This window comes from Ranitomeya variabilis, chromosome 6, assembly GCF_051348905.1.
Source record: "Ranitomeya variabilis isolate aRanVar5 chromosome 6, aRanVar5.hap1, whole genome shotgun sequence".
Taxonomy (NCBI): domain Eukaryota; kingdom Metazoa; phylum Chordata; class Amphibia; order Anura; family Dendrobatidae; genus Ranitomeya; species Ranitomeya variabilis.
In genome coordinates, this window is record NC_135237.1 from 108,350,563 (window position 1) to 108,366,356 (window position 15,794).

The 15,794-nt window shown below is 39.9% G+C and overlaps 1 protein-coding gene across 2 annotated transcripts in view; it reads right to left on the reverse strand.

Moving 5' to 3' along the window:
• The window catches only part of ZNF385D (zinc finger protein 385D), a 501,516-nt gene that overhangs the window by 27,597 nt on the left and 458,125 nt on the right, over positions 1 to 15,794 (reverse strand). For both annotated transcript variants that reach the window (XM_077268896.1, XM_077268897.1), the window contains 2 exons: positions 10,305 to 10,538; positions 302 to 480 (listed from right to left, as the gene is read on the reverse strand). In XM_077268896.1, coding sequence (XP_077125011.1) covers positions 302 to 480; positions 10,305 to 10,538 — 413 coding nt within the window. The remainder of the gene's footprint in view (positions 1 to 301; positions 481 to 10,304; positions 10,539 to 15,794) is intronic.

The following is a 15,794-nucleotide window of genomic DNA, read 5'->3' on the forward strand; positions in this document are numbered from 1 at the left end:
GACAGATGTGTGTGTGTGTAGGTGGAGAGGAAGAAGGAAGGAAGGAGGTGTTAAGGTGGCACATGGATTTTAATAAGGTACAACTACATAACTCAATGTAGATGCTAGTACTACCTTAAATGATGCTCCAGATTTTGACCAAAGTGAATCTGCTCCAAACATATAGAAGCAAGGGGTAGTGCCCTCCGGAGGATCCTCCAGTGCTCCGCTGGGCCAGTCCAACACTGCATGTGAATCAATCCTATGCTCCTGTTACCACATATTAATACACAGTTGTCAACCAAATTCTATGGACTGTTACCTGTTTTAGCTGTGTCTCAGAGTTGACATGGACATCACAAATTTCACAGTGAAATGTTTTGTTCTGAAGACCAGTATTTCCCTTGGTTAAAGGTCCTCTGCCTTTTACACCTGCCCGAGGAAATGCTTTAATAGTGCCGCTTCCATTCCTGGCTTCAACCATTGTTTTGTGCTTTGTTCCTACAGGTATTAAAAACAAAACAGAAAAAGACAAGACTGTCACATCACCTTTTCCAAATGTCACAGGCTCACTAATGTTACCCAAAACAAATTTAGGAAATTGATGAAATGATGATGTAGGTTTTCACATTCTAAAAGGCATATCATTTTCTTATCAGTTACACACGTGGTCAAAATTGTTGGTACCCCCATTTAATGACAGAAAAACCCACAATGGTCATAGAAATAATTTAAATACGACAAAAGTAATAATAAATAAAAGATCTATGAAAATAAACAAATAAAAGTCAGACATTGCTTTTCAACCATGCTTCCACAGATCTTCAAAAAATAAAATAAAACTCATGAAATAGGCCTGAACAGAAATGATGGTACCCTTAACTTAATATTTTGTTGCACAAACTTTTGAGGCAATCACTGGAAACGATTCCTGTAACTGTCAATGAGACTTCTGCACTCCTCGACAGGTATTTTGGCTCACTCCTCAAGAGCAAACTGCTCCAGTTGTCTCATCTTTGAAGGTTGCCTTTTCCAGATGGCATGTTTCAGCTCTTTCCAAAGATGCTTAACAGAATTTAGGTCAACCCTTTCGCGACATGCGCCGTACATGTACTGCGCATGTCGGGTCCCCTGCTTTGATGTGCGCTCCGGCGGGGAGCGCACATCAAAGTCGCGACATGTCAGGTGTTTTGTACAGCTGACATGTGCGCGCAATAGCGGCGGGTGAAATCGCTATTCACCCGCCACTATTAACCTGTTAAATGCCGCTGTCAAATGCAGACAGCGGCATTTAACTACCGCATCCGGCCGGGCGGCCGGAAATGACGTCATCGCCGACCCCCGTCACATGATCGGGGGTCGGCGATGCATCAGGAAGGTAACCATAGAGGTCCTTGAGACCTCTATGGTTACTGATCGCCGGTAGCTGTGAGCGCCCCCCTGTGGTCGGCGCTCACAGCACACCTGCATTTCTGCTGCATAGCAGCGATCTGATGATCGCTGTTATGTAGCAGAGCCGATCGGGCTGTGCCTGCTACTAGCCTCCCTTGGAGGCTATTGAAGCATGGCAAAGGTGAAAAAAAAAAGTTTTTAAAAATGTGAAAAAAATATTAAAAATATAAAAGTTTAAATCACCCCCCTTTCGCCCCATCCTAAATAAAACAATAAAAAAAAAAAACCTACACATATTTGGTATCGCCGTGTTCAGAATCGCCCGATCTATCAATTAAAAAAAATCATTAACCTGATCGCTAAACAGCGTAGCGAGAACAAAATCCGAAACGCCAGAATTACGTTTTTTTGGTCACCACGACATTGAGTTAAAAGGCAATAATGGGTGATCAAAAGAACGCATCTGTGCCAAAATGGTATCATTAAAAACATCAGCTCGGCACGCAAAAAATAAGCCCTCACCCGACCCCAGATCACGAAAATTGGAGACGCTACGGGTATCGGAACATGGCACTTTTTTTTTTTTTTTTTTAAGCAAAGTTTGGATTTTTTTTCACCACTTGGATAAAAAATAACCTAGACATGTTAGGTGTCTATGAACTCGTAATGACCTAGAAAATCATAATGGCAGGTTAGTTTTAGCATTTAGTGAACCTAGCAAAAAAGCCAAACAAAAAACAAGTGTGGGATTGCACTTTTTTTGCAATTTCACCGCACTTGGAATTTTTTTCCCGTTTTCTAGTACACGACATGGTAAAACCAATGATGTTGTTCAAAAGTACAACTCGTCTCGCAAAAAATAAGCCCTCACATGGCTATATTGACGGAAAAATAAAAAAGTTATGGCTCTGGGAAGGAGGGGAGCGAAAAACGAAAACACAAAAACGAAAAAGGGTCGCGGCATGAAGGGGTTAATAGAATTTAGGTCAGTGCTCATAGAAGGCCACTTCAGAATAGTCCAATGTTTTCCTCTTAGCCATTCTTGGGTGTTTTTAGCTGTGTGTTTTGGGTCATTATCCTGTTGCAAGACCCATGACCTGCAACTGAGACTAAGCTTTCTGACACTGGGCAGCACATTTCTCTCTAGAATCCCTTGATAGTCTTGAGATTTCATTTTACCCTGCACAGATTCTAGACACCCTATTCCAGATGCAGCAAAGCAGCCCAGAACATAACAGAGCCTCCTCCATATTTCACAGTAGAGACAGTGTTCTTTTCTTGATATGCTTCATTTTTCCATCTGTGAACAAAGAGCTGATGTGCCTTGCCAAAAAGATCCATTTTTGTCTCATCTGTCCATAGGACATTCTCCCAGTAGCTTTGTGGGTTGTCAACATGTAGTTTGGAAAATTCCAGTCTGGCTTTTTTATGATATTTTTTCAACAATGGTGTCCTCCTTGGTCGTCTCCCATGAAGTCCACTTTGGCTCATACTATGACGGATGGTGCGATGTGACACTGATGTTCCTTGAGCTTGAAGTTCACCTTTAATCTGTTTAGTTTTTCTTGGCTTGTTTGTTATCATTCGTATTATCCGTCTCTTTGATTTGTCATCAATTTCCTCCGGCGTCCACATCCAGGGAGGTTGGCTACAGTCCCATGGATCTTAAATTTTTGAATAATATGTGTAACTATAGTCACAGAGCCATCAAGCTGCTTGGAGATGGTCTTACAACTTTTACCTTTAACATGTTTGTCTATAATTTTCTTTCTAATCTCCTGAGACAACTCTTTCCTTCGCTTCCTCTCGTCCATGTTGAGTGTGATACACACTTTGTCACCAAACAACACAGTGAGTACCTGTGATCCTATATACAGGCCCACTCAGTGATTCCAAGATTGTAGACACCTGTGATGCTAGTTAGTGGACACACCTTGATGTAACATGTCTCTTTTGTAACATTGTTTTCAGGGGTACCATAATTTCTGTCCAGGCCTATTTCATGAGTTTTATTTTTTTTTTAAATTCTGTGGAAGCATGGTTGAAAAGCAATGTCTGACTTTCTTTTGTTCATTTTCATAGATTTTTTATTTATTTTTACTTTTGTCAGATTCAAGTTATTTCTTTGACCATTGTGGGTTTTTCTGTCATTAAACAAGGGGTACCAACAATTTTGACCACGTGTGTAACAAAGGTATTTAAGGCCAAGTTCACACATGTTCTAAATCACCATATTAAACAATAGAAGAATTATGAGCATTTTAAAGGTGAAAAGCAGAAAATGTTCAATTTGAAACCTGCAATAACTGAAAAAATGCACGAAAAAGAATTTGTCACCATATTTTTGCCTCCTAATCTGAGAGCAGCTTATTGTAGAGAGAGATACCATAATACAAGTGATGTGTCACTTAGTTGGTATTTTTGGGGTAGTTTTGATGTAATCACAGTTTTATCTGGAAGAGCTTATAACTAGGGGACTAGTAACACTGCTGCCATGTAGTCTTCCCTATTCATGAGCTTTGAATAACTCCAACTCCACTACTGATTTGCTTCTTTTATGACTATGCGGAGTACACAGAAAGCTGCTGATCAGTGGCATGGACTAGATTATACAGAGCTCAGCATTCAGAGAACTGGTAGATTGGCATCAGATAAAACAGTTATTTTTTTCAAAATTCCACACACATTGAAATCTCAAAAGTTAGTATTCGCTAGAATCTTCAAATGTTTGGAAATTCTTAATGTACTTGAAACATTTATTTAGAATAGATTTACAGGTCTCTATTAAATAATGTTCTGCTCTTTGGCAGACGACCAGAAAAATCCTAAGTAATGTATAAACAATAATCTTATTAAATACCAAATGGCAAATTATTTATCACAACACGGATCTACAATAGATTGGATTACACAGAGAGATTTAATATTTGACACAGTTGTTTATATGGCACCCAGGTTGCAATTATATTCTTACAGCACACATTAAAACTGCCACTTCAGAACACTTTGTATAAACACTATAATTAAGGTGTATCAGTTTTTAAGAACATTTTTGCATTGGTTATGCAGAACTGTATGTGTAATACATACACTAACCAGGCATAACTTGCAAACAACATGCAAAATATCATGACACTTAGGACACGGTCACATGTTCAGTATTTGGTATCTTACATCAGTATTTGTAAGCCAAAATCAAGAGTGGAACAATAAAAGGAAAAGTATAATAGAAACTCGGCACCAATTCTATATTTCTCACCCACGTCTGGTTTTTGCTTACACGCATAACTGTAAAATACTGACCAAATATTGAATGTGTGAACATAGCCTGAAAAATAACTGATATCATGTGTTTATGGGCTCCATAAGACCCCTCAAGACATTATTACTGTAATTATTGTTTATTTATATAGCACCATTAATTCTATGGTGCTGTACATGAGAAAGGGGTTACATACAGGGTTATAGATATCGTTTACAGTAAACAGGTTTACAGTGACAGACTGGTACAGAGGGGAGAGGACCCTGTCCTTGCAGACTTACATTCTATGGGATAGTGGGGAAGAGACAGAAGGTAGGGGTGAGGCAGCGGCTCTGGCGGTGGTGAGGCGGTGGCTCTGGTGGTGGTAAGGCGGCGGCTCTGGCGGTGGTACGGCGGCGGCTCTGGCGGTGGTGAGGTGGTGGCTCTGGCAGTGGTGAAGCTGTGGCATGGTTATTGTAAGCTGTAGGCTTTCCTGAAGAGATGGGTTTTCAGGTTCCGTCTGAAGGATCTGAGGGTGGTGGATAATCGGACGTGTTGAGGCATGGAATTCCAGAGGATGGGGGATATTCAGGAGAAATCTTGGAGGCGGTTGTGTGGGGAACTAATAAGTATGGAGGAGAGTAGGAGGTCTTGGGAGGATTGAAGATTATGTGAGGGAAGATATTGGGAGATTAGTTCAGAGATATAGGAAGGGGACAGGTTGTGGATGGCTTTGTAGATCAGTATTAGTAGTTTGAACTGGATTAGTTGGGGAAATGGGAGCCAGTGGAGGGATTTGCAGAGGGGAGAAGCAGGGGAGTAGCGAGGAGAGAGGTGGATTAGCCGGGCAGCAGAGTTGAGGACAGACTGGAGTGGTGCAAGAGAGTCAGCTGGGATGCCACAGAGGAGGGTGTTGCAGTAATCGAGGCGGGAGATGATGAGAGCATGCACAAGAGTTTTGGTAGATTGTGGGCTGAGGAAGGAATGGATTATGGCAATATTTTTGAGTTGGAGGTGACTGGAGGTGGCAAGAGCTTGGACGTGAGGTTTGAAGGACAGGGCAGAGTCAAGAGTTACTCCGAGGCAGCGGATTTCAGGAGCGGGAGAGAGCGTGATGCCGTTTACCATACTAGATAGATTGGGCAGGGGAGATATGTGAGGTGGGGGAAAGATGATGAATTCGGTTTTGTCTACGTTGAGTTTTAGGAAGCGAGAGGTGAAGAAGGAGGATATGGCCGACAGACACTTCGGCATTACAAGCAGTTCTTTAAAATCCTGTAACTATGTTTTGAGGTGGGCTCTCCATGGATCAGTTAAGCATATGAACACTTTGTAAGTAATTTATCATGCAAGAAATATTTGAAGTCAGTTCAGCATTTTGCTGTGTTGTCATTATTTACACCAAATTTATCAATGTTTAACAATATATTTGGCAGAAGTTAAGTTAAAACACTTTAGTCTAAAACTAATTTTCAACTTCTTAAGTACACTCCTTAACACTGAAATTACAAGACTAAGAAGGAAAAGTTGTTGAATTATGAAAATATACTGTATAATTATAAAAAATAATAATAAAAAAACTTAATGACATGCAAATTATGGAAAAATTAAATTAAAAATTTCAAAGCATCTTGATTGATTAAATATGGAGTATGATGAGAAATGTTAAGCATTTGGCTGCTATCAATTAAGTTATTAATTATTGCCTGAAATATGTACTGTCATGTTGCACTCTCTTGGACATGCAAATCAATACAGGGATGGCCGGAAAGGAACATTTATTTTAATACAAACTGTCTGTCTGTTTGATATCATAATCTAGTCTCTTTTCTCATATACTTTATTAAAAAAAATGTATTGTTCCCTCACTACACTATCTAACTTTTTTACTTATTTACCTATTGCCTTTTTGGTGATGCTTCATTTGAGAACCCCTAATGAATTCCTGTATACTCAAATATTCTTGGTGCACAGTGACGTGCACTTCCTCACCGGCTGATGAAAAATGACAAGTCAGCAAGAGAGCGCACTGTCAGTGTGCATTGTAAGAAGACTTCCCGGCAATCAGGAAAAGCAGAGACAAGCTCCACCCCGGCAAGTCATGTCACAATGACAAGATACTAAAGCATATGTTGGAATCTCCCATCTAGTTGCCACCTTATTATTCACAAGGAAGGAACTCATAAATTGTACACTGACCTTTCAGATAATTAAAAAGACCAAGCAAAAAAACCAAAAATGAATCAGATCAAGCTACTATCTACCATTTGTACCAAATACATAATACTATACTGATAATCTAAAAGCTTAACTGGTATATTAAGGACAGGAAAGAGCAATGTTAGTACTCCTTTGGCAGAAATGTTATACTGTCAGAAAAAAATGACTTTGGCTGGAAGGATGTGTTGTTTTCTCTTTAATTAGATGTTTAACTGAATATTAATGATGTGTTTGATAACACAGTCAAGTCTATGTGTTCTAAAATTTTGAAAGTAACAATGTTCCTTCCTTTAGACATAATAGAATAAGTAACATTTACGTGCAAAAGCTGAACAGTGGTTAAGGTGAATATTAAATCATGCAATTCTAACTGTAACAGAATGAATCGGAGTCTGGCTGCAGAACAGGTATATTATTCTCTGAAACACTCCAATATTTAAATGGAGATATAATTTAAAGACTAGCCAGGCACCACACCCTGCCAACTCTTCCCAATGCTGCTGCAGATGATTGACAGGTCTCATGCATGCTTGCTTGAACATAAGGAGAAACAAATCAATCACCTGGAGAGACACTGGGAAGATCTGGCTGGTGGCAGAACCAGGCTAGTCCTATCTCCTGCTATGGTCCCTGTCCAGATATTCAACTTTTATACTTTCTGAAACATTGGAGTGTTTCACAGAATAATATACTAAACTTGTCTGTATTTGTGCAGGAAAACTGCAATTCATGTACGCTGAAGTTTGGGTAGCATGAATCACTTAATAGGTTCCTTTTTGGTAGAGGCTACAGACTAGCCATCTCTTGTCAAATTGATAAGTTAATATGCAAATTGCCTCTTCAGGGAGGAAAAGACCTTGAACTCTAGTGTAACCTTTTGGAAGTAGCAATATTAAAACTCAATATCCACCCTTTAATGAGGCTTGACATATGACTTAGGATAAAAGCCAAACCAGAATATCAATTTTCAGAAACAGTATTTCGGGTGTTGTCCATTTTCTGTTCAAAGTGTGAGGCCTGATTTGGCTATGCTAGAGGCTTAACAGAGGGATCTAAGAGGTAATGTTTCTCCCTGTGGACAGTGACATATCAGAGTGAGAAGATGTATATACTACGTAATGCTCCTCTGGGAAATTAAATATGCAAATTGCCTTTTCAAAGAGAAAGAGGATTTGAACTTTAGTGCCACCTATTGGAAGTATCAATCTCAAAAAGTCAATAGTGACCCTTAAACAAGCCTTGTTATATAACTTCAGAAAAAAATCAGAACCAGAATCTCAATTTGCAGCCACAGTGTTTTGGGGTGTTCTACCTTGTCAATACAATGCATGAGATCTGATTTTCCTAAGTAGAAACATTTCAACTTGTAGAGAGTGACATGCCAGGCCTGTCACGTCAGAATGAGGAGGCTTTTATGCCATTCTATGCTCTCTGGGAAATCAAACATGCAATTTGCCTCTTCAGAGAGGATGAGGCTTTAGCCCCCAGTGGTCTTTTTCTGTGAATCCCGACCAAAACAACCAAATACACCAGCACCTTTAATACATTTGATAGATACAGCCCACTGGGAATCATCCCTTAGCACAACATGCCTCATCAATCTATTGCTTTAGTAGCAGTTGTTTTTTTTCATTAAGAACAACAGAATGTGAAAAGTTCTTGTTTGTCAAAGTATGGGAATATTCAAGGTAGATTCTAATCCTTGTGATTATCTATCTTGAGATTGCTAATTTCTCTGATGACAAAGTCATTGGAACTAAGTATTCTCAGCCAGCCTCCAATGCTCGTTGTTTCAGGGCCTTAAGTTATGTAATCTGCAATCTACATTAATTCAAAGCAGGCATAAAATAATACTCAGTAACAAAGCCAATTCTGCTGGTTACAAAGCAGGACATAGGTCATCCAATATCTATGTATCACAGTATCAGATGTGCCCATACTTTACCAAAGGTAAAGTGAAACATAAGGAACACTCCTCATGTCATGAACAAGAGGAAAAACACATGTTATGGTGTGGAACATGGCAATATCTTGCGTGGATTGAGTTCTTTATCTGACACTTTGCTTTAGGCAGGAGATGGGGATGGCTGAAACAGTAAAATCCCATAGAGACTATAATTTGGTGGTAATTCATTAATAATTTGTATTTATTTTTATTGTAACACAGAGGGATATCTTAATAGTTCTGATAAAAAATAAGTTTTTATGTTTTCCAATTCAATAGAGTTCTACCAAGGAACTTCTTTGAAGAGGCTATGTATATAAAGATGTGGAAACAATTAACTCGACTGAAATAACACAACATTAGAATATCACCTATCTTGACTTTGGATAGTATCTTTGTCAATGTTAACTTAATCATTTTAAAGGGATTGTCTATAAACTTGTTCTTTTACAAAAATGCATTTTTAAAGTTAAAAGTCACTTTTCTTTTTGGATTTCACTAAAATTTATGCACTATTTAGTTTTTACAAGCTCTTTTATTCCTTGCACATTCAATTTTCATATGACCTGTGGTCATAAAACAGCTGAATTAAAGACAGATAAAGTGTTACAAACCCCATCAGACTGTCATAGTGACCTGATTGACAGATTCTCAGATAACTCATTCTGCAGAGGCAATACACAGTGCAACACAGACGCTATTGAAGGCAAACGGTGCAAAACGTTTCATAAAACTTAATGCAAAACTGAATTTTACCCCCAATTACATGCATCTCAGTAAAAGAAAAAAAAATTGTTCCCAAAGGTGGTCAACCCCTTTAAGGGAGTATCTTTTATGGCAAGTTACCAGATGTTGTATTATTTGTTAAATTAAACATTGCTACATCCATATGTGCGTTTAGCTTCTCTGGAATTAGATAAGTCCGAATGTGGATAGTAATCTTTAACCAATGTACGGTCATGATATTTGATGCCAGATTATCTTGGAAGGAGGAATGAAACAGGAAGGAAGACACAGATATAAATTTAACCAATACACTGATAATGTTAATACTTTTCTGCTGCAACTAATGGACAGTAATATCTGGAGGACCTGAGTAATGGGGAGTCATATACATAGAATAATGAAATGAATATTGGGGTATTTTATATTTCCATATTTGATATTTTTTTATTTTATTTTACTATGAATTTCTTTTCAATATTTATGTTTTTTTTTCTTTTTTATCCAAATAATTAAAAAAAAAAAATCTCTCCATAATTTATTTAACCATTACATTTTCTAGTGTCTAATTTTGAGTACCCTATTTACTAAGCAGTGTCTATATTAATTAGAAGAGATTTTATTACAAAATATTTTTTTTTTATAATATTCATGCAAAGATCAAGTGTCCTAAACTGTAAGCTGTACTAATGGACTTGATTATAAATGTTTGGTTGTTGGCTACATGTTCGACACCTTTGACTCGCCTAGATTACGTGATAATTGCACATGTACAGCTATAGCAGGAAAATTGCAGCATCTTACCACTGTTGTGAGCCTCCAGCTGGGAGGCAGAGTTGACAGCGACTTTGCATAGTGAACAGTATAGAAGTCTTTTAGCTTTTTCCTCTTCAGTCTCTCCTGAAGGGCATATGTTGCTGCTGGTTACTAGAGTGATTTTCTTGTCAACTTTCTCTGTGGTCTCTGTTGTCATAACACTGATTTTCTGGATTTCTAACAATGTACTGGTAGATATTGCTGGAATTCCTGTGGCAAATTCTAAAAAAATAAGAAAAAGCAAAATGTTTGTTAGCTACCCACTTTATTATTATATAGATATAGATACATTTGTGAATGAGGATAGTGAACACATGCAGATTTACCTGCATACAATAGAACACAGTGTTTTGGAAGCAGTGAAAATATGCTGCATCCAAAGCGCTGCTACTTCCGGATAGGTCACGTTTACACGTTCAGTATTTGGTCAGTATTTCACATCAGTATTTGAAAGCCAAATTGAGTAAAAGTATAATAGAAGCACGTCACCACTGCTGCATTTTTCACCCACTCCTGGTTTTGGCTTACAAATACTGATACAAAATAATGACCAAATACTGACTGTGTGTTAACAGTCAGTAGTCAATATTCAAGTAAGATCAGCACTAGGGTGCAGCGAAACGGGTCGGCCATTTTCAGAAGTCGCCGACTTTTGGCAAAGTCGGGTTTCATGAAACCCGACCCGACCCCTGTGTGGGGTCGGCCATGAGGTCGGCGATCTTCTGAATCTGGTATCGGAATTCCGATACCGAGTTCCGATATGTTTGCGATATCGGGAATCGGTATCGGAATCCATATTTAAGTGTTAAATAAAGAATCAAAATAAAAAACATTGATATACTCACCCTCGGATGCGCCCTGGTACTAACCGTCAGGCTTCCTTCCTAAGAATGAGCGCGTGAATGACCGAGGGTGAGTATATACCTAATAGGAATATACTCACCCTCGGACGCGCCCTGCTTCTTTCCGTCAGCCTTCCTTCCTAAGAATGAGCGTGTGAAGGACCTTAGATGACGTCGCAGCTTGTCCATGTGACCGCTCGCGACCAATCACAAGCCGCGACGTCACCGCAGGTCATTCACGCGCTCATTCTTAGGAAGAAAGCCTGCCGGTTAGTACCAGGGCGCGTCCGAGGGTGAGTATATCAATATTTTTTATTTTGATTCTTTATTTTACACATTAATATGGATCCCAGGGCCTGAAGGAGAGTTTCCTCTCCTTCAGACCCTGGGAACCATAGTATCCCATTGCACTGCATTGGGTTTCGTGTTTCGGCCGACCCCGACCCCGACTTTTTTATAGGATCGGCCGATTTCACTCGACCCGACTTTTGAGAAAGTCGGGTTTCGTGAAACCCGACCTGATCCTATAAAAATAAAAGTCGCTCAACCCTAATCAGCACCCATAAAGTTAACTATATGACTGTTATAAACTTAACATGGCATGTCTGAAGTGAAATTCACTATATCATTAGGACCAGAGACAGGACCCAAAATCCCCAAAATATCAGAGGATTAAATGATGAAAACACAGGTTACCCTTTTTTTTATTATAAGACACACTTTTTTCCCTCAAATTAGAGAGGAAAATGGGGATGCATCTTGTAAACTGAAGTTAGCTTACCGGTGGTAAAGCAAGGTCCCAGGAGGCAGGGTCTCTGATGCAGGAAGCTAGGGGTGGCAGGAGTGGGGCAAAGTGGTAGGTCCTGGGCTGGGAGGAGGAGATGCATCAGCGGTGCGAGGCTGCGGGCCTTGGCCTTTCACAAGAGGTCAGCAGTAAGCGGAGTCCCCTTCCCAGTAATCTCCCTGTGGTGGGCTTTGGGAAAATGGCCTCTGGTGCCATTACATGCACAGAGTGAGATGTCAAGTAGCCATTTTCCCAAAGCCCACCACAGGGAAATCAATGGAAAGTTGACTCTGTTCACCACCGACATCATTTGAAAGGGCAGGGCCACAGTCTCGCATCACTGGGACACCTCCTCCTAGTTCGGGGCCCTCAGCATCACCTCACTTCTGCCACCACTGCTGGCTTTCTGCAGCAATTACTCTGTCCCCTGGTACTGTCCCCTGGGACCCAGCTTTATTGCAGCTGCCCACCTGGTAAGCTACGATAAAATTGGACTAAAAGACTCACTACCATTTTATTTAAAAAAAAAAGTTTTTCTATTTTCCTCCAGAAAATTTGGGATGCGTTTTATAGTCTGCTAGAATCATAGAATCACAGAATCATAGAATGGTAGAGTTGGAAGGGACTTCCTGGGTCATCTGGTCCAACCCCCTGCTCAAAGCAGGATTCACTAAATCATCCCAAACAGATGTCTGTCCAGCCTCTGTTTGAAAACTTCCATGGAAGGAGAACTCACCGCCTCTTGTGGCAGCCTGTTCACTCATTGATCACCCTCACTGTCAAAAGGTTTTATCTAATATCTAATCTGTATCTCTTCCCATTCAGTTTCATACCATTTCTTGCAGTCTTTCCTTGTGCAAATGAAAATAAAGATGATCCTTCTACAATGTGATAGCCCTTGTGATATTTGAAGACAGCTATTAAGTCTCCTCTCAGTCTTTTTTTTTTTGCAAGCTAAACATTCCCAAATCCTGTAACCGTTCCTCATAGGTCATGGTTTGCAGACCGGTCACCATTCTGGTCGCTCTTCTATGAACTTGCTCCAGTTTGTTGATGTCTTTTTTAAAATGTGGTGCCCAAAACTGGACACAGTATTCCAGATGAGGTTTGACTAAAGAGAAGTAGAGGGCAGTAATGACTTTGCGTGATCTAGACTGTATGCTTCTGTTAATACATTCCAGAATTACATTTGCCTTTTTTGCTGCTGCATCACACTGTTGACTCATGTTCAGTTTATGATCTATTAGTATACCCAAGTCTTTTTCACATGTGCTGTTGCTTAGCCCTATTCCTCCCATTCTGTATATGCTTTTTCATTTTTATTGCCCAGATGTAATACTTTGCATTTTTCCTTGTTAAAAACCATTTGTTAGTTCCTGCCCACTGCTTCAGTTTATTTATATCTTTTTGAATCCTCTCTCTCTCTTCTCTAGTATTAGCTATCCCTCCTAACTTTGTGTCATCAGCAAATTTAATCAGTGTACCCTCAATTCCTTCATCTGGTGCATCTTACAGTCCACAAAATATGTTGTACAGGATAGTTTGTGGATTAAGTCAGTGCTGCCACAATACTACAGATTCGAATGTAATGAAAAACTCTGGTGGTTTATTCAACGTGTTTCAAGGTCTATCTGACCTCTTCATCAGGAAAATACCACAAAGCAGCCTATACGCACATACTCTTGCTTTATACCATCAGGTGAGCAGCTCCCTGTTAAAAACTGCACTTAATCTGAGGATAAGACCCTATATGCACTTTTTTGTCTCCCTAATCTTCTAGTCCACAAAATATGATATACCAAATCTTTTCTGACATAACTACTGTTGAAATTAAAAGTTTATATACACTATATAAAAAGACACATATGAATGTTTTTCTCAATATCTGACATGGAAAAAAGCAAAAATCTATATATTGACTGTAAGTCACATAGACAAGACCACTATAAATTATATGTAACAAAGCAAAAAGTGGAAAGAATAAAACATAACTTTTATTATCTAAAGCCACACAAAAACAAAACCAAACACACAAGTGAATAAAAACTGGGGCAAAGTCTTTAACAAATGGTATGGTAACCATAAAGACCAATTAACCCCTGACAGGATTATATGATTTCATCTGAAAACATTTTAGAGAAATCAAATTGATACTAGGATATATCCTGTAGGAGAGCTGAAGTCAGGATACATATATAACACTCAGCATGATCATATACCTAGTTACATGTAAAAACAATAAATTATCAGCAGCAGACGCATATGATATGACCGGTACCACTGGTGGCTATATACATATAGTAAAAAAGGAACAATCTCACCCGTTCCTAGGTGTGGGCAGAGGAGCGCCGGATAGCCTCTAGTCAGGGGAAAATCCAGAAGGGAAGAGACGACAGTCCCTATGTCGGTCCCTGTGGGGCTATCAGTAAGCTATCCCCAGAGCTCCCGCCCTTGCAAGGGCAGTCCACAGCTACCCCTATATACACATGCCCTGCACTCTCCCTATATAATCCGTCCCGACGCGTTTCATCCAAGCTGATTCCTCAGGGGACTTGCTTGTGCATGGAGATAAAGTGCCTATGTGCTAGAAAGGAGGGACAAAAAGTCCTGCCACCCTCTATGCTGTCCTGCAGAGAGTGGTGAAGGCGTAGGGCTTGTATTTAAATAACAAGAGGGGAGGTGGAAAAGTCATGACCACTTCCCTTTTGGTTAATCATAAAGCGGCTGTGAGTAACCATGGCGACATTATAACAAAAACATATGGAAAACCTACTGTTTTATAGCGTCCTGCTGTACTCCCACTCGAGAGGCCCACGTGGCTGCCCGCATTCACGGTGCATTCACTATGCCGGTGACGTCACACGCCGAAACTCATGAGGCTCACAGATGGAAAACACAAGGCGCTTCCTGCCTTGCATACTGACGCCGGAAGCCGGCGTTCCCTAGTAACAGAGCCGCCGTGCTGAAAACTACTGGCGCCGATCACACTTCCTGTCAGGTGCGCTCACACCGGAAGTGAGTGTTGCCGGGCAACCCAGGACGCTAGGCTGTATGCCTATAGCGCTGCCGGCGAAACAGGCTAGAAAATACCAGTGATCATGCGGTAAGGACTAGGCGCCACTAGGGGCTGTAGTAGAAGATAAAAATAAGCGTACATTAGTCCCATAAAAAAGCCGGTAGGTATACACAAAAACTGAAAAGCCACATATTAGCAATGGTTATCTGGGCTAAAATATCAATATCTGACATGAAATGAGAATAAACCTTCAATGTTTTGGGTCAGTTAGGATTACCATAATTATTAAAATTTGCCAAATGCCAGAATAATGAGAGAGAATGTTTAAGGCATTTTTATTACTTACTGCAAAGTCAAAAGTTTACATATACAGTACTAAGATTACTATGCCTTTAAAGAAAAGACCTTCTGAAGATGATGGCAGAAGCTGTTAAGATTTTGTCAATATCAACAGTGAAACAAAGACTGTGTCAATATGGCCTGAAAGGCCACTCTACCAGGAAGAAGCCATTGCACCAAAAGAAACCTAAAAAAGCAAAATTAATGTTTGCAAATGCACACAGGAACAAAGACCTTCATTTTTGGAGACATGTCCTGTGGTCTGATGAAACTAAAATTTACCCTTATGGGCATAATGACCATCATTACGTTTGGACGAAAAAGGGAGAAGCTTGGAAGCCTAAGAACACCATCCCAACTGTGAAACATGGGGCAGGCAGCATCATGTTGTGGGGCTGTTTTGCTGCAGGAAGACTGGTGCACTTCACAAAATAGATGGCATCATGAGTAGTGTTGAGCATTCCGATACTGCAAATATCGGGTATCGGCCAATATTC